Raw genomic sequence first — 20,035 nt, 5'->3', positions numbered from 1 at the left:
ACATCCAGGCTGAGGCTATTGCCGGTCGCAGTATAACACCAGTATGTGTGTATATACTCTTCAGTGTAGTTTCCAGCCTCCTATCTGCTGGATCCTTGAGGGCGGCCGTATCAGGAGACGGCAACGCCACTTGCTTTGATAAACGTGTGAGCGCCTTATCCACCCTAGGGGGTGTTTCCCAGCGCGCCCTAACCTCTGGTGGGAAAGGGTATAATGCCAATAACTTCTTGGAAATTAGCAGTTTTCTATCGGGGTTAACCCACGCTTCATCACACACGTCATTCAATTCCTCTGATTCTGGAAAAAATACAGGTAGTTTTTTCACCCCCCACATAATACCCCTTTTTGAGGTACCAGCAGTATCAGAGATCTGCAAAGCCTCCTTCATTGCCGTGATCATATAACGTGTGGCCCTATTGGAAAATACGTTTGTTTCTTCACCGTCGACACTAGATTCATCTGTGTCGGTACCCGTGTCGACTGACTGAGGTAAAGGACGTTTTACAGCCCCTGACGGTGTCTGAGACGCCTGAACCGGTACTAACTGGTTAGCCGGGCGTCTTATTTCGTCAACTGACTTTTGTAATGTGCTGACATTATCACGTAATTCCATAACTAAAGCCATCCATTCCGGTGTCGACTCCCTAGGGGGTGACATTACCATCATCGGCAATTGCTCTGCCTCCACACCAACATCGTCCTCATACATGTCGACACACACGTACCGACACACAGCAGCCACACAGGGAATGCTCTAATCGAAGACAGGACCCCCTAGCCCTTTGGGGAGACAGAGGGAGAGTTTGCCAGCACACACCAAAAGCGCTATAAATGTATATAAACAACCCTAGAAGGTGTTGTTTACTATATATGCGCTCTTAATATATAAATATCGCCAATTTATGCCCCCCTTCTCTTTGTTACCCTGTTTCTGTAGTGCAGTGCAGGGGAGAGACCTGGGAGCCTTCCTCACCAGCGGAGCTGAGCAGGAAAATGGCGCTGAGTGCTGAGGAGAATAAGCTCCGCCCCTTTTTCGGCGGGCTTTTCCCCGGTTTTTAAGAAACTGGCCTGGGTTAAAATACATACATATAGCCTTAATGGCTATATGTGATGTATTTATTTTGCCACTAAAGGTAATTATATTGCTGCCCAGGGCGCCCCCAGCAGCGCCCTGCACCCTCCGTGACTGAGTCAGTGAGCCGTGTGACAACAATGGCGCACAGCTGCCGTGCTGTGCGCTACCTTCAAGAAGACTGAGGAGTCTTCTGCCGCCTGCTTTCCGGACCTCCGTTCTGCCGTCTCTTCAGCGTCTGTAAGGGGGATCGGCGGCGCGGCTCCGGGACGAACCCCAGGCTGACCTGTGTTCCGACTCCCTCTGGAGCTAAGTGTCCAGTAGCCTAAGACTCCAATCCATCCTGCACGCAGGTGAGTTGGAAATCTCTCCCCTAAGTCCCTCGATGCAGTGATCCTGTTGCCAGCAGGAATCACTGAGATTGAAACCTAAAAAAAAACTTTTCTAAACAGCTCTTTAGGAGAGCCACCTAGATTGCACCCTCTCGGACGGGCACAAAAACCTAACTGAGGCTTGGAGGAGGGTCATAGGGGGAGGAGCCAGTACGCACCATGTGACCTAAAAGCTTTTTTAGATGTGCCCTGTCTCCTGCGGAGCCCGCTATTCCCCATGGTCCTGACGGAGTCCCAGCATCCACTAGGACGTTAGAGAAAACTTGCTGACAACCCACTAATTGACATTACTGTGAGATCATATCAGAAGAACAATTAAAGGGTAAGTAAATTAGGGATTTCAAATAACATCCAATCAGATTTGTGTGGACACGGTGATCTTTGTGTAAGATTATTGCACTGTATGCAAATACCCTCTCACCTAGAGAGGGGCAATCCACACATTGGTCTCCGCCTGCTGTCGATGATGGTTATCCAATCACATGCAATGTAGTGGTGTCGCACCATTGGGACAGACGGTACACAGGCTGCAAGTCATGCATTATACTTCGTACCCTCATAGGGGTGCACAGGAAAATGCACATTCTTAGGCTACTGCATGGACAGATTATATGCACACTGCATCAAAGCTTGTAACCGAATAGATGGCTTTCAACCGTCAGCTGCAATTATTAATGCGTTTGACAATTTTTATTATAAATAAATAAGTACATTGCACGATCCAGAGTAGGCGGTTCCGAGGACAGTATATGCCTACAGCTCCTAGAAACTTATTCTTAAAGAAAGCAAAGAAAATCCAGAACCAGGGGGTGTAATTGATGGGGTGTCCCCGCCGTTGTGCGGTTACATAGTAATCCCACACATGGCCTTATAGTATGGAAATATAGTAACCTTGCAGCCACTGACGTACTCTTTAGCCGGCTGGGAGTGACACTTTTATTTGTGTAAACACCTATTATGATACAGTGAGAGAGGTTACAACATAATACAGTACAACAAATATATTCCTACGCTAAGTGGACCACAATGAACATGTCCCCTCACATCTAAGATACCATTTGTCACCCGTTCACAACCTTCACAGGAGTCCCCATATCATTACTGAGCCAGGCCCTGCCGTGGTTGAGAGTCACTGGGGATTCCCTGTTCCGCTTATCACTGCATTGACGAGTCTTTCAGTAAGTGATGGGAGGAACGGAGAAATGACCAGTGAATCCCAACACACCAAGACTAGTGGTGAATGATGCAGATTCAGGTAAGAGAACTAAAGTCTGACATTTGTACAGCACCCGTAGCGTCTGTGCGCGCACACACACACACACATCTAGGTCTATACATCACAATCTTCATAGGAAGATTCTGAAGGGTTAAACCGATCGTTAACTCCTTCACAGCCAGTGGAAAGGCAGGCCTTGCAGGGATGACAAACTCGCCGTGGTTAAATGCCATAAATATAGCAAAACCGGCTACTGGATCAGTTAAAATAAACTTTGTTGAATCTTAAAACTTTATACGTCATGCCCACTTCATGGATTGGATCAGACCGTAAGGCAGAGGAAGTGTCTGCAGGGAGGAGAGCAGTGGGAGACCAGGTGCGCGAAGAATATCTAGAAGATAGGAATGTAGTTGTCGATCTTGGCTCGGTGCCTCTGGGCGATGCACTCTGCAATCCACACGATATTCCGGCACTCCTGCTCTTTTAGCTTGACAAAGGCATAAAATACACCGAAGTGGAACTGGTTTAGAAAGGCCAACTTATTCAGTTTCACCTGCGAATGGAAAGAGAGGACAGCCATCAGGAGCATTCATAGATCGGGAAGTACAATGGAGCATCTGAGAGTTGTAGCACTGAGCCAACGAAGGAGGATTCTCATGGGAGCGTTAAGGAGCAATAAGTGCAAAATTAGTAAATACGCCTAGGTATGTAATATAATGCTGGATAGGGCGCGTGCCTAGGTATGTAATATAATGCTGGATTGGGGGCGTGCCTAGGTATGTAACATAATGCTGGATTGGGGCGTGCCTAGCAATGTAATATAATGCTGGATAGGGCGCGTGCCTAGGTATGTAATATAATGCTGGATTGGGGGGCGTGCCTAGGTATGTAATATAATGCTGGATTGGGGCGTGCTAGGTATGTCACATAATGCTGGATTGGGGGCGTGCCTAGGTATGTAATATAATGCTGGATTGGGGGGCGTGCCTAGGTATGTAATATAATGCTGGATTGAGGCGTGCGCCTAGGTATGTAATATAATGCTGGATTGGGGGCGTGCCTAGGTATGTAATATAATGCTGGATTGGGGAGTGCCTAGGTATCTAATATAATGCTGGATTAGGGGCGTGCCTAGGTATATAACATAATGCTGGATTAGGGGCGTGCCTAGGTATGTAACATAATGCTGGATTAGGGGCGTGCCTAGCTATGAAATATAGTGCTGGATTGGGGCGTGCCTAGGTATGTAATATAATGCTGGATTGGGGGCGTGCCTAGGTATAAAATATAATGCTGGATTAGGGGCGTGCCTAGGTATGTAATATAATGCTGGATTGGGGGCGTGCCTAGGTATGTAATATAATGCTGGATTGGGGGTGTGCCTAGGTATGTAATATAATGCTGGATTGGGGGCGTGCCTAGGTATACAATATAATGCTGGATTGGGGGCGTGCCTAGGTATAGAATATAATGCTGGATTGGGGGCGTGCCTAGGTATAGAATATAATGCTGGATTGGGGGCGTGCCTAGGTATAGAATATAATGCTGGATTGGGCCGAGTCTAGGTATGTAACATATTGCTGGATTGGGGGCGTGCCTAGGTAAAGAATATAATGCTGGATTGGGGCGGTCCTAGGTATGTAATATATTGCTGGATTGGGGGCGTGCCTAGGTATGTAACATAATGCTGGATTGGGGGCGTGCCTAGGTATGTAACATAATGCTGGATTGGGGGCGTGCCTAGGTATGTAACATAATGCTGGATTGGGGGCGTGCCTAGGTATATAACACAATGCTGGATTAGGGGCGTGCCTAGGTATGTAGTATAATGCTGGATTGGGGCGTGCCTAGGTATGTAATATAATGCTGGATTGGGGGCGTGCCTAGGTATCTAATATAATGCTGGATTGGGGAGTGCCTAGGTATATAACATAATACTGGATTAGGGGCGTGCCTAGGTATGTAACATAATGCTGGATTGGGGCGTGCCTAGGTATGTAATATAATGCTGGGTTGGGGGCGTGCCTAGGTATATAACATAATGCTGGATTAGGGGCGTGCCTAGGTATGTAATATAATGCTGGATTGGGGCGTGCCTAGGTATGTAATATAATGCTGGATTGGGTGCATGCCTAGGTCTATAATATAATGCTGGATTGGGTGCATGCCTAGGTCTATAATATAATGCTGGATTGGGTGCATGCCTAGGTCTATAATATAATGCTGGATTTGGTGCATGCCTAGGTCTATAATATAATGCTGGATTGGGTGCATGCCTAGGTATATAATATAATGCTGGATTGGGTGCATGCCTAGGTGTACAATATAATGCTGGATTGGGTGCATGCCTAGGTATATAATATAATGCTGGATTGGGTGCATGCCTAGGTGTATAATATAATGCTGGATTGGGTGCATGCCTAGGTGTATAATATAATGCTGGATTGGGTGCATGCCTAGGTATGTAATATAATGCTGGATTGGGGGCGTGCCTAGGTATGTAATATAATGCTTGATTGGGGGTGTGCCTAGGTATGTAATATAATGCTGGATTGGGGGCGTGCCTAGGTATGTAATATAATGCTGGATTGGGGGCGTGTCTAGGTATGTAATATAATGCTGGATTGGGTGCATGCCTAGGTATATAATATAATGCTGGATTGGGTGCATACCTAGGTGTATAATATAATGCTGGATTGGGTGCATGCCTAGGTGTATAATATAATGCTGGATTGGGTGCATGCCTAGGTGTATAATATAATGCTGGATTGGGTGCATGCCTAGGGGTATAATATAATGCTGGATTGGGTGCATGCCTAGGTATATAATAGAATGCTGGATTGGGTGCATGCCTAGGTGTATAATATAATGCTGGATTGGGTGCATGCCTAGGTATATAATATAATGCTGGATTGGGTGCATGCCTAGGTATATAATATAATGCTGGATTGGGTGCATGCCTAGGTATATAATATAATGCTGGATTGGGTGCATGACTAGGTGTATAATATAATGCTGGATTGGGTGCATGCCTAGCTATCCAATATTATGTGGATGATTTCCTATACATTGTTTGTGAAACTGGATTTACGATGAACAATAAACCTAGAACCCTAATGCCAAGGCGTGAGATTGATTCTTTTGTATTGGTAGAATCTGCGCCAGAAGTAACTTTGAGGCTCTGGTTCTCTCCTTTCCCTTTATAGCAGCGAACTCTACCAATCGGAACGCCGATTCAACTTTGAAAATTCAATTCTCCCAAGGAGACAACATAAAACAGGTTTACATCCGGTATACCCACACTCATACACTATCAGGATATCATAGAAACATAGAATTTGACGGCAGATAAGAACCACTTGGCCCATCTAGTCTGCCCCTTTTTTTTTATCCTTTAGGTAATCTCAACCCTTTTTGAACCTTAATTCTTTGTAAGGATATTCATATGCCTGTCCCAAGCATGTTTACATTGCTCTACAGTCTTAGCCTCTACCACCTCTGATGGGAGGCTATTCCACTTATCCACTACCCGATAAATGTTTTTTTCACTTTTGTTTTGATAATAAAAAATAGTTTTCTTATTAACTTTAATTGACAAAAAAACAAAACAAAATAAAATAACCTATACGCCCCTAGATAAATTATTCCTCGTCTCGTACGTACGAACATATCAAAACAAATGTACAATGCTCCCATGAAACCATAAATCAATGAAGAGAGAACGAACTTCAGAGGGGATGTGGTCATCATAAAATCAGAAGCGGCAAGCTAGAACAGACATTGGTCGTCATCACGTAGTCATACCAGCCCTCCGGAACCTCCATGTGATGTGGCTACTGACGGGCATATCCGTGCAGTCCGCTATTGTACGAGCACACCCTTACTTACTTTCACGTTCTTGTAAGTATAAGGAAGTGCAACTACCAATCGGCATACAGGCGTAGGAGGGTGCTGCTCTGCGTGCAATACAAACCAGCACTTTTTTTGCGTCCGCACAACTCAGTATGAGCCCCAAGGAGAACCCAAATTTGGGGAACTACACTTACGGAGTACATGGGGGATCCTGAAAACACTAACAGGTGTTTAACGGCAATAACAACGCACAGATGCTAACTTGCCCTGATGCCTGTTACCCTAAATCCCGACATCTTGAATATATTGCACGCAATGCTCAGAACTGTGTCAAGACTGTTCTTTCAGGCACTTTTCCCCGATAGGGAACGTCTCCCGATTGCAGTGAACTCCAAATCATACCTGTGTGTCTTTGATCACGTGAAGCTGTAGACTTTTATCACACTGAAATCTGGCACAGACGCCAAGGCCTTATCAACCTGTAAATGTTTTATGCACAAAGATTGGATCCCTTCAACTTTTTAATTAAAACGGAAAGACGCAATATGGACGTACTGGCAAAAACCAGTTACAAAGCCACTAAAGCCTTGGCAAACCTGTACGCCCTTGGCATAAAACATTGTTTTTTTTATTGTGTGTAAAAGGGGCTTGGCACTGCATCAAATTCACAAAGCAGATAAAAACTTTTCTACCTTCCTAAGCAAAAAAAACTAACCTTCTATTTAGCTCTTTACTAGTTTTGTGGAATTACTTTGCTTTGTTTCTGTATCACAAAAATAAAAAAAATTGTAAAAATAAAAAAAACAAACAAACCAGTAGGAACAATAGGAGATATAGGACGCATCCCTCCTATAGGAATGGAAGGTAAACAATGGTCAGAAAGCCTAAAACTGAACGACAATTCATTAAACTAAAGCGAACAGCAGGCTGGGAATTCTGGGACATGTAGTTCTTCTGCAGTAATGTGGATTTAAAGTTAACCAACATTTCTATGGTCATAGAACAGGCTCTATTTAACAATCAGTTACTGGTTTCACTTAATGTTTGCTTAACTATGCCATATTTCTGAAAAACTCCATCCCAAACCCCAGACAAGTATATGATATGCTAAACAGGACATTTAATAGGTTTAGGGTTCCGCTTAAAATCCCATATAGGATGAGAATAATGATTTAAGTTAAATCATTACTAGAAAATGTGGCATAGCTGTGCCATCAGCGTTTACGTTACCCCACCCCGATAGCTCCTTTCCAGCAAAAACTGTATGACCGACACATGTATCATAGACAGTAACATTGTGCTTATGCAGGCTTTCACTAGCAAGTATCAGAAGCGGTTTCGTTTCACTACCAATGCCAGATATGTAGCAATAGCTTAGAGAATGGCAGAATTTAGTTTACACAGGGGGGGGGGGGGGGGGGGGGGGGGGAGTATTCAAATGCTGTTGTTGCGGTAACCTCCGGCAGCCGTTGGAAACCATGGTGTAAATTATCCAATAATGAGTCAGATAGTCCAAACCGCCCGTTTGCCTGCTGCAGTGCACCAACACTCCATTCAGATACAACGTTTCAAATTGAATCCAAGCTGCAATTTTTGTTTTCTGGGCAGAAGGGGCCGCCATCTAGGCGTCCAACACTTGCCCAGTAACTGTGACGCTAGGCATCTTGGAAGAAGCCTGTAGATCACTGGATGCTGCTTAGGAGTGACAATTTCTCAGACCATCATACAGTGTGATCTTTATGATGATTTTCTGGGACACGCACTAATATAGGAAGATTGGCAACAGTCTTCATTTTTTCTGCATTGGCCTAATAATTCTCTTCAGTGATATCAGCCAGGTACAGCACACGCAGGCTCTAAAGTTCACAGTGCTGGCATGCCGCAGGAAGCCTGTACCCTCTTCTGATAGCAGCAGTTGGGGCACTACCTCCCAGCACCAACTCAGAGGGAGAGAGACATCGCTGACCATTGGGCAAGGGGGGAAAAGGTGAAAGGAAGTGCCCAGAATGAGGGCTAGGTGTTTTTTTTTATTTGTTTCGTTTCTTTTACAGACATATGGAAATATCCTATTACAGGAGATGAAACATCAGGTGCGAAAAACGTCAGTTTCTCACTTTTTACAGATGTTTCACCGATGTTTTATTGACAGGCTATCCAATTAGGGTCGACCGTAAAAAAACAGTTTTCCTTCCAAAAACACACTGGTTCAGAGATACCTTGTGTTTTTGTAAGAAACAACCCCGTTTTTGCTTGAAAAGGGGGCTCTTTCCCTGCCAGTGGTCACATGACGGGGGAGCGGTCACGTGATCCGGAGGTGGAGCGTTGCACCGGGAGCGGTCAAGAACCGGCACCCAGTGCAGTACAAAAAAACCCTGATAAGACGCAGCTCGTGGATATCCCTGTGGATAGCCCTGGGCGATATCATTACTCACGGTAATGTATTGCGGGGAATTGGATATCACCCATTGTTTTTGTGCTGGTTATTTTCAAAAAGTGTGATTTGTGCTGGTTGGTGACCAATACACAAAGCAAAGACTAAACAGGTTCCCCAGTCACAACGAGACCAGGCAGAGTTGGTCTGAAGTCTGATTTCCAAGAGTATGTTGTGGGCTGTGAGTGAGGAAGGGAAGGGTACACACTATCGTACGTTGGCTTTCAGATGCTTTGTCACCTTTTTAATTGATATGAACATTAAGCATAGACTTACTTTTACACACCACACTTCTTAATGGTAACTTTGTTTTTGCTAAATAAATACAAAGTGCAGCCACTGATTACTTGTCACATGGGATTAGTTATAACATTTTAGTACCTGGCGTGGATGAGATGAGACCTAAATCCACAGGATCCACAGGATAACATTGGGTTAGGATGACTCGACAGCGGATTTGTACCATTCGGCCAAAGATTTTTCGGCCTCCCAGCATGAAACGGGTCCATATATCCCCGCCTTCTGGCTCAGGCAAATCAGTTGTATTCCCAAAGCTCAAGGCAGGAGCATCATAGATAGCCCTAATCAGGCGAGAAGAACACACATGCACACCCTTCCGTACAAGAAGGAAGAGGTTAGTGAGTAAAAGGATCCTCAAATCAGGTGCGTCAGGGTGGGATCCCTGCGGAACCTGTGTGCTTAGGAGAAATACCGTTATCAACGGTAAGTTCTTTCCATAACGTATATTTCTCCGGCAGGGTCCACAGGTTATCCACAGTATAACATTGGGATTTCCCAAAGCAATTTAGTGGTGGGGACGCTCCTGATTGGACAGGAGAATCCTTCGCCCGAATTCAGCGTCCTGAGAGGCAAAGGTATCAAAGCATAATGTCTAATGAATGTGTTAATGGAAGACCATGTGGCTGCCTTACATATCTGTTGTGCTGCCCATGATTGACCTAACTTACAAGTAGAGTGAGCAGAGACATCAGCCGGAACAGGGAGATCAGCTTGAGAATATGCTTCTGAGTCATCATCCGAAGCCACCTTGCCATTGTCTGCTTATCAGCAGGCCATCCTCTGTTGTGAAATCCGTAGAGAAGGAAGAGAGAATCTGTCTTACTGATGGCACTGGTACGATCAACGTAGATCCTTAAGGCACGGACCACGTCCAGCGACGCATCTCCCGCAGAACGGCCCGGTAGCTGGAAAGCAGAGACTACAATTTCTTCGTTAAGGTGGAATTTAGACACCACCTTAGGAAGATACCCAGATCTTATTCTGAGAACTGCTTTATCTGGATAAAAAAAAAAACGGAAATGGGGAACGACATGACAATGCCCCTAAATCTGACACTCTTCTAGCTGACGCCATGTCCAGCAGAAAGAGAACTTCAGCTGTCAACCATATAAGATCCACTTTATTAAGTGGTTCAAATGGGGCAACTTGAAGGGCCTTTAGGACTAAATTTAAGTCCCAAGGCACTGTAGGAGGAACAAAAGGCGCAGCATTCCCTGGAAAAAAGTATGCACATCCTGTAATTTTCTTTTGGAACCATACAGTCAATGCTGACACTTGCACTCTCAAGGAAGCCACCTTCAAACCTTTATCCATTCCTGCCTGAAGGAATGCTAAGACCCTGGAAACTCTGAAAGACTTAGGGTACATTTTCCGATCACTGCATATAGGTTTGCCATATTCGGTGATAAATGCGAGCTGAGGAAGGTTTCCTTGCTCTGAGCATAGTGTGAATTACCTGTTGTGAGAATCCTCTTGACTTCAGGATAGAGGTTTCAAGAGCCACGCCGTTAAAGACAGTCGATCCAGATGTCTGTGATAACAAGGACCCTGCATCAGTAGATCTGGACGTTGAGGGAGCGGGAGTGGAGCATCCATCGACATTCTCGGCAGATCTGTGTACCAATGTCTTCTGGGCCAAGCCGGCGATATTAGTATCACGCCACCCTTTCCTTGCTTTATCTTTCTCACCACCCTGGGTAACAGGGTGATTGGAAGAAACACATAGGCCAGTTGAAAGTCCCATCTCACCGACAGGGCATCCACAAAGATCGCTCTGGGATTCTTTGTTCTTGACCCGTATGTGAGCACTTTGTTGTTCCGATAGGGCGCCATGAGATTTATCTCTGGCAACCCCCATTTATCTACTAGAGCAGGCCTGGCTAACCTGTGGCTCTCCAGATGTTGTGAAACTTCACATCCCAGAATGCCTTGCCACAGTTTTAGCACTCCCGAATAGCAAAACTGTGGCAAAGCATGATGGGACTTGTAGTTTTACAACAGCTGGAGAGCCACAGGTTGGCCAGGCCTGTACTAGAGTCTCGAAGACCTCCGGGGTGTAGAGCCCATTTGCTTGCCTGAATGGTGCGTCGACTGGGAAAATCCGCCTCCCAGTTTAGGACTCCTGGAACGAACACTGCGGACAAGGCTGGATGATGAATTTCTGCCCACTTTAGTGTGTAACTTACCTCCTTCATTGCTTTTCGGCTGCGAGTTCCTCCCTGATGGTTGAGGTACACTACTGCCGTCGCATTGTCCGAGCGGATCTGAACTGGTTTTCCCCAAAGAATGTCCTTTGCCTGAAACAGTGCCATGTATATGGCCCGAAGTTCCAATATATTTATTGGCAGGCAACCTTCTTCCTTGGTCCATTGCCCCTGGAAACACAACCTTTCTGACACTGCTCCCCAGCCCTGGAGGCTGGCATCCATTGTCAGAATTTCCCAATCTGATAGTGCCGATAAGCTGGAACTTTAGATTTGAAATTGTATGTGGAAGGAAACTTTACCTTCTTGGAGTCTGCTTCTGACTGCAAAATATCTGTCAATTCTTTACCAAAAAGAATATCTCCAGAAAAAGGCAAAGATTCTAAAACCTTCTTAGATTCTGAATCAGCTTTGCACGTACTGTGTACACGTGCTCTGCAAGCAGCTATTGTTGAAGCTGATGCCCTGGAGGCAATAGTATCCATATCTAATGCTGCTTCTCCCAAGAACATTGCATTTTATATGTGCTATATGGGATTTTTGCTCTCTAGATGCTTATGAAAAATCCCCCTCCAATGCATCAGCCCAGATAGCCACTGCCTTTGCATCCAAGCCGTAGCCATGGCTGGCCTTATGACTGCTCCAGACAGGAAAAAAATGTTGTTGTTTTTATAAAACCATCCACTCTCCTATCCGTGACATCATTTAATGATGCTGAAGGCAAAGGTAATGTAGATTTTCGCACTAATCGAATCACAAGCATATCTACCTTAGGAGCCACCTCCCTTTTTAAACAATCCCCAGCTGGAAGAGGATAATTGGAATTCCATTTCCTAGGAATTCTAAACTTCTTATTATGCGTAGCCAAAGCCTCTTCCATGATTTCAGTCAGCTGATCTGACCCCAGAAACTCAGTCTTAACTGTTTTGGGAAGTTTAAACACAGGTGCGTTGGTTTTTAACACAGACTCTGCAGAATCCTCTAAGGATAGAATGGCTTTCATTGCTTTAATTAACTCCGCTATATCCACTGAGCTGAGACCTTCCTCCTACTCTTCGTATGCCGAAGCAGAGTTTATTGAGCTTTCATCCTCCGATGAATCCTCATCTGAAACATGTGTAGCCTGTGAGGATGAAGATTTACTTACCACTGGCTTATCAGCCTGTTTCCTTTGAGAGGCTGCTGATGGAGGTGATAAACCGCAGGTGGGAAACTGCATGTCAGGGTTAATTATGTAACCTATCACTGGTACAGGAGTAGGAATTATCCGTTCAGCTATACTGGATAATGTCTATGCAAACTAAACCCAAGGTGGATCAACCTGCACCTGAATTTGCCTTGCATTTTTCAAGAGACCCTGGTGAAAGCTAAAACAATTTGCACACAAACCATCCTGAACCAGATCCTGAGAGGTTAACCCAGCTTTCCAAGACAAACATGATATGAGTGTTGGTGTTGCTGTGAGTGTATCTTCCTCGTCTTTGCCGCTCTTAGACATGATAATCAACACTTCCACAGTGTACTACACAATTTGTGACTGTAATCACTTTAAGTTTTTTGTTTTAATTAATATTTTTTATTAAAGAAAAGTCGAGTATGCAAGTACAGAACAAACAGGAGATGACAGCTCCAAGTAAGTGCTTAATCATATACAAGTTATCCCCTGAGGAACAACCAAATATTACAGAATCAAGGGAATATTATGACAAATACAAAGTATATGCATGTCTCGACCATCACAATTTTTTATGTTTAAACATCAAACAAACAAAAAAGAAAATAATAAGAAAGGTTCTGAGGAGAGGAGAGAGAAAAAGAGTGGGGGAAAGAGAGGAAAGGGAGGAGGGGGATGGGAGAGTGGTGGTTCGTCAGAAAAGCGGACTAGGTGAATACATGAGATGGGAGAGTAATACTTCCCAGCTACAAATCATACCATCTGTACAACCGGGGTCTGTATTACACCTCTTATGTTTATTGGAACCTGTGTGGTGTAGAGAACTGCCTCACAATGTGACGTATCCCATCAAATCCCGGTAGCGGGGGGCGTAGTATAGGTGAACCATGGTTCCCATATCCTCCTATATTTGTCCGATCTGTCATGTAAGGAGGCTGTGATTTTCACCATCGTGGAGATAAGCCAAATTTTTGCTATTAGCATGCTCCTAGGGGGGGTATTGGTGTTTTTCCAATTTTTCGCTACCACACAGCGAGCTGCATGTAAGATTTGGAGAACTAAGCTATTAGCTTGGTTATCTAGGTTGGGTAAGGGTAGGCCCAGCAAGGCTGACCAGGGGCTCAGAGTTATCCGTGAGCAGAAGACAGAGCCCAAGAGAGCTTCCACCTGAGACCAGAACGTGTGCATTTTGGGGCATGACCACCAGATGTGTTTAAAGTCTCCAATCTGGCCACATCCACGCCAGCACAGTGGGGAGGACCCGGGAAAGATCTTATGCATTGTTGCTGGGACCCGATACCATCTAGTGTAGACTTTATAAGAATTTTCCTTCACAAGAGAGGAAATTGATGATTGGGCTACTTTTTGTCTAATGGTTTCCCATGAGTCTTCATCAGGTGGAGGGCCTAGGTCCTGCTCCCACTTACTCACTTTAAGTTTTTTAAAGTGACATACAATCCGACCCTACCCATGCACCAGCATTGAGGATCGGAAATAGAAAAAAAACCTGACAGAATATGGGGTATATGCAATTGCGGTCGAATTCCCAAAATTGTCGAATTTCGGGACTTTTTCAACCAAAAAAAAAAAATCGCCAATGCAATTCAGTGCTTTCCGTCAAAAAAATAAGAATTTACTTACCGATAATTCTATTTCTCATAGTCCGTAGTGGATGCTGGGGACTCCGTAAGGACCATGGGGAATAGCGGCTCCGCAGGAGACTGGGCACATCTAAAGAAAGCTTTAGGACTATCTGGTGTGCACTGGCTCCTCCCCCTATGACCCTCCTCCAAGCCTCAGTTAGGATACTGTGCCCGGACGAGCGTACACAATAAGGAAGGATTTTGAATCCCGGGTAAGACTCATACCAGCCACACCAATCACACCGTATAACCTGTGATCTGAACCCAGTTAACAGCATGATAACAGAGGAGCCTCTGAAAGATGGCTCACAACAATAATAACCCGATTTTTGTAACAATAACTATGTACAAGTATTGCAGACAATCCGCACTTGGGATGGGCGCCCAGCATCCACTACGGACTATGAGAAATAGAATTATCGGTAAGTAAATTCTTATTTTCTCTAACGTCCTAAGTGGATGCTGGGGACTCCGTAAGGACCATGGGGATTATACCAAAGCTCCCAAACGGGCGGGAGAGTGCGGATGACTCTGCAGCACCAAATGAGAGAACTCCAGGTCCTCCTCAGCCAGGATATCAATTTTGTAGAATTTTACAAACGTATTTGCTCCTGACCAAGTAGCTGCTCGGCAAAGTTGTAAAGCCGAGACCCCTCGGGCAGCCGCCCAAGATGAGCCCACCTTCCTTGTGGAGTGGGCATTTACAGATTTTTGGCTGTGGCAGGCCTGCCACAGAATGTGCAAGCTGAATTGTACTACAAATCCAACGAGCAATAGTTTGCTTAGAAGCAGGAGCACCCAGCTTGTTGGGTGCACACAGGATAAACAGCGAGTCAGATTTCCTGACAACGTCTAGCAACTTGGAGGCCTCCAAGTCCCTAGTAGCCGCAGGCACCACCAATAGGTTGGTTCAGGTGAGACGCTGAAACCACCTTGGGGAGAAACTGAGGACGAGTCCTCAATTCCGCCCTGTCCGAATGGAAAATCAGATAAGGGCTTTTTCAGGATAAAGCCGCCAATTCTGACACGTGCCTGGCCCAGGCCAGGGCCAACAGCATGACCACTTTCCATGTGAGATATTTTAACTCCACAGATTTAAGTGGTTCAAACCAATGTGACTTTTGGAACCCAAAACTACATTGAGATCCCAAAGTGCCACTGGAGGCACAAAAGGAGGCTGTATATGCAGTACCCCTTTTACAAACGTCTGAACTTCAGGGACTGAAGCTAGTTCTTTTTGGAAGAAAATTGACAGGGCCGAAATTTGAACCTTAATGGACCCCAATTTCAGGCCCATAGACACTCCTGTTTGCAGGAAATGTAGGAATCGACCCAGTTGAATTTCCTCCGTCGGGCCTTACTGGCCTCGCACCACGCAACATATTTTCGCCAATTGCGGTGATAATGTTTTTGCGGTTACATCCTTCCTGGCTTTGATCAGGATAGGGATGACTTCATCCGGAATGCCTTTTTTCCTTCAGGATCCGGCGTTCAACCGCCATGCCGTCAAACGCAGCCGCGGTAAGTCTTGGAACAGACAGGGTCCTTGCTGGAGCAGGTCCCTTCTTAGAGGTAGAGGCCACGGATCCTCCGTGAGCATCTCTTGAAGTTCCGGTTACCAAGTCCTTCTTGGCCAATCCGGAACCACGAATATAGTGCTTACTCCTCTCCATCTTATCAATCTCAGTACCTTGGGTATGAGAGGCAGAGGAGGGAACACATACCCTGACTGGTACACCCACGGTGTTACCAGAGCGTCTACAGCTTATAGCCTGAGGGTCCCTGGACCTGGCGCAATACCTGTCGAGTTTTTAATCATGTGGAAGACTTCTGGGTGAAGTCCCCACTCTCCCGGGTGGAGGTCGTGCTGAGGAAGTCTGCTTCCCAGTTGTCCACTCCCGGAATGAATACTGCTGACAGTGCTATCACATGATTTTCCGCCCAGCGAAGAATCCTTGCAGCTTCTGCCATTGCCCTCCTGCTTCTTGTGCCACCCTGTCTGTTTACGTGGGTGACTGCCGTGATGTTGTCCGACTGGATCAACACCGGCTGACCTTGAAGCAGAGGTCTTGCTAAGCTTAGAGCATTGTAGATGTCCCTTAGCTTCAGGATATTTATGTGAAGTGATGTCTCCAGGCTTGACCATAAGCCCTGGATATTCCTTCCCTGTGTGACTGCTCCCCAGCCTCGCAGGCTGGCATCCGTGGTCACCAGGACCCAGTCCTGAATGCCTAATCTGCGGCCCTCTAGAAGATGAGCACTCTGCAACCACCACAGGAGGGACACCCTTGTCCTTGGTGACAGGGTTATCCGCTGATGCATCTGAAGATGCGATCCGGACCATTTGTCCAGCAGGTCCCACTGGAAAGTTCTTGCGTGGAATCTGCCGAATGGGATTGCTTCGTAGGAAGCCACCATTTTACCCAGAACCCTTGTGCATTGATGCACTGAGACTTGGCTCGGTTTTAGGAGGTTCCTGACTAGCTCAGATAACTCCCTGGCTTTCTCCTCCGGGAGAAACACCTTTTTCTGGACTGTGTCCAGGATCAGCCCTAGGAACAGAAGACACGTCGTCGGAACCAGGTGCGATTTTGGAATATTGAGAATCCAATCGTGCTGCCGCAACACTACCTGAGATAGTGCTACACCGACCTCCAACTGTTCCCTGGATCTTACCCTTATCAGGGAATTGTCTAAGGAAGGGATAACTAAAATTCACTTCCTTCGAAGGAATATCATCATTTCGGTCATTACCTTGGTAAAGACCCGGGGTGCCGTGTACCATCCATACGGCAGCGTCTGAACTGATAGTGACAGTTCTGTACCATAAACCTGAGGTACCCTTGGTGAGAAGGGTAAATTTTGACATGAAGGTAAGCATCCTTGATGTCCCGAGACATCATGTAGTCCCCTTCTTCCAGGTTCGCAATCACTGCTCTGAGTGACTCAATCTTGAATTTGAACCTCTGTACGTAAGTGTTCAAAGATTTTAGATTTAGAATCGGTCTCACCGAGCCGTCCGGCTTCGGTACCACAACAGTGTGGAATAATACCCCGTTCCCTGTTGCAGGAGGGGTATCTTGATTATCACCTGCTGGGAATACAGCTTGTGAATGGCTTCCAAAACTGTCTCCCTGTCAGAAGGAGACATCGGTAAAGCAGACTTTAGGAAACGGCGAGGGGGAGACGTCTCGAATTCTAATTTGTACCCCTGAGATATCACCTGAAGGATCCAGGGGTCTGCTTGCGAGTGAGCCCACTGCGCGCAGAAATTCATTGAGACGGGCCCCCCACCGTGCCTGATTCTGCTTGTAAAGCCCCAGCGTATACTAAGGGCTTGGCAGAGGCGGGAGAGGGTTTCTGTTCCTGGGAACTGGCTGATTTCTGCAGCCTTTTTCCTCTCCCTCTGTCACGGGGCAGAAATGAGGAACCTTTTGCCCGCTTGTCCACGAAAAGACTGCGCCTGATAATACGGCGTCTTCTCATGTTGAGAGGCGACCTAGGGTACAAACGTGGAATTCCCAGCTGTTGCCGTGGCCACCAGGTCTGAAAGACCGACCCCAAATAACTCCTCCCTTAATAAAGCAATACTTCCAAATGCCGTTTGGAATACGCATCACCTGACCACTGACGTGTCCATAACCCTCTACTGGCAGAAATGGACAACGCGCTTAGACTTGATGCCAGTCGGCAAATATTCCGCTGTGCATCACGCATATATAAAAATGCATCTTTTAAATGCTCTATAGGCAAAAATATACTGTCCCTATCTAGGGTATCAATATTTTCAGTCAGGGAATCCGACCAAGCCAACCCAGCACTGCACATCCAGGCTGAGGCGATTGCTGGTCGCAGTATAACACCAGTATGTGTGTAAATACCTTTTAGGATACCCTCCTGCTTTCTATCAGCAGGATCCTTAAGGGCGGCCATCTCAGGCGAAGGTAGAGCCCTTACAAGCGTGTGAGCGCTTTATCCCCCCTAGGGGGTGTTTCCCAACGCACCCTAACCTCTGGCGGGAAAGGATATAATGCCAATAACATTTTAGAAATTATCCGTTGTTATCGGGGGAAACCCACGCATCATCACACACCTCATTTAATTTCTCAGATTCAGGAAAACTACAGGTAGTTTTTCCTCACCGAACATAATACCCCTTTTTTGGTGGTACTCGTATTATCAGAAATGTGTAAAACATTTTTCATTGCCTCAATCATGTAACGTGTGGCCCTACTGGAAGTCACATTCGTCTCTTCACCGTCGACACTGGAGTCAGTATCCGTGTCGGCGTCTATATCTGCCATCTGAGGTAACGGGCGCTTTAGAGCCCCTGACGGCCTATGAGACGTCTGGACAGGCACAAGCTGAGTAGCCGGCTGTCTCATGTCAACCACTGTCTTTTATACAGAGCTGACACTGTCACGTAATTCCTTCCAACAGTTCATCCACTCAGGTGTCGACCCCCTAGGGGGTGACATCACTATTACAGGCAATCTGCTCCGTCTCCACATCATTTTTCTCCTCATACATGTCGACACAAAAGTACCGACATACAGCACACACACAGGGAATGCTCTGATAGAGGACAGGACCCCACTAGCCCTTTGGGGAGACAGAGGGAGAGTTTGCCAGCACACACCAGAGCGCTATATATATATATACAGGGATAACCTTATATAAGTGTTTTTCCCCTTATAGCTGCTGTATAGTTAATACTGCGCCTAATTAGTGCCCCCCTCTCTTTTTTTAACCCTTTCTGTAGTGTAGTGACTGCAGGGGAGAGACAGGGAGCTTCCCTCCAACGGAGCTGTGAGGGAAAATGGCGCCAGTGTGCTGAGGAGATAGGCTCCGCACCTTTTTCGCGGACTTTTCTCCTGCTTTTTTATGGATTCTGGCAGGGGTTAAATGCATCCATATAGCCCAGGAGCTATATGTGATGCATTTTTTTGCCATCCAAGGTGTTTTTATTGCGTCTCAGGGCGCCCCCCCCCAGCGCCCTGCACCCTCAGTGACCAAAGTGTGAAGTGTGCTGAGAGCAATGGCGCACAGCTGCAGTGCTGTGCGCTACCTTGTTGAAGACAGGACGTCTTCTGCCGCCGATTTTCCGGACCTCTTCTGCCTTCTGGCTCTGTAAGGGGGCCGGCGGCGCGGCTCTGGGACCCATCCAAGCTGGGCCTGTGATCGTCCCTCTGGAGCTAATGTCCAGTAGCCTAAGAAGCCCAATCCACTCTGCACGCAGGTGAGTTCGCTTCTTCTCCCCTTAGTCCCTCGATGCAGTGAGCCTGTTGCCAGCAGGTCTCACTGAAAATAAAAAACCTAATCTAAAACTTTCACTAAGAAGCTCAGGAGAGCCCCTAGTGTGCACCCTTCTCGTTCGGGCACAGAGATCTAACTGAGGCTTGGAGGAGGGTCATAGGGGGAGGAGCCAGTGCACACCAGATAGTCCTAAAGCTTTCTTTAGATGTGCCCAGTCTCCTGCGGAGCCGCTATTCCCCATGGTCCTTACGGAGTCCCCAGCATCCACTTAGGACGTTAGAGAAAACGGACTTTAAAAATTCGACTTTTTGAAATTCGACTTTTGTCAAATTCGACTTTTCTGCAATGATACAAGTGCTGCAATTCGACCAAAGTGTATTCAATTCAAGTTTGGAAATTCGACAACAGTGCTTTTAGACAGTAAATTCGTCATTTTCAATCCGCCACACTTTGGAGGGTGAAAACAATTAAAAAAATTTAAAACATGTTTTTTTT

The 20,035-nt window shown here is 46.1% G+C and overlaps 1 protein-coding gene across 1 annotated transcript in view; it reads right to left on the bottom strand.

Annotated features, from left to right (window-relative positions):
- Window positions 1-2,386: 2,386 nt before the first annotated feature.
- The window catches only part of ATP6V0D1 (ATPase H+ transporting V0 subunit d1), a 129,584-nt gene continuing 111,935 nt past the window's right edge, over window positions 2,387-20,035 (bottom strand). Inside the window, exon 8 of the mRNA XM_063945754.1 lies at window positions 2,387-3,233. Within this exon, the coding sequence (XP_063801824.1) occupies window positions 3,072-3,233 (162 nt within the window). The 3' untranslated portion in view covers window positions 2,387-3,071. The remainder of the gene's footprint in view (window positions 3,234-20,035) is intronic.

Source organism: Pseudophryne corroboree, chromosome 11, assembly GCF_028390025.1.
Source record: "Pseudophryne corroboree isolate aPseCor3 chromosome 11, aPseCor3.hap2, whole genome shotgun sequence".
Lineage (NCBI taxonomy): Eukaryota > Metazoa > Chordata > Amphibia > Anura > Myobatrachidae > Pseudophryne > Pseudophryne corroboree.
The sequence above is the reverse complement of the archived record's forward strand: the minus strand, read 5'-3'. Positions and strand labels throughout refer to the sequence as shown.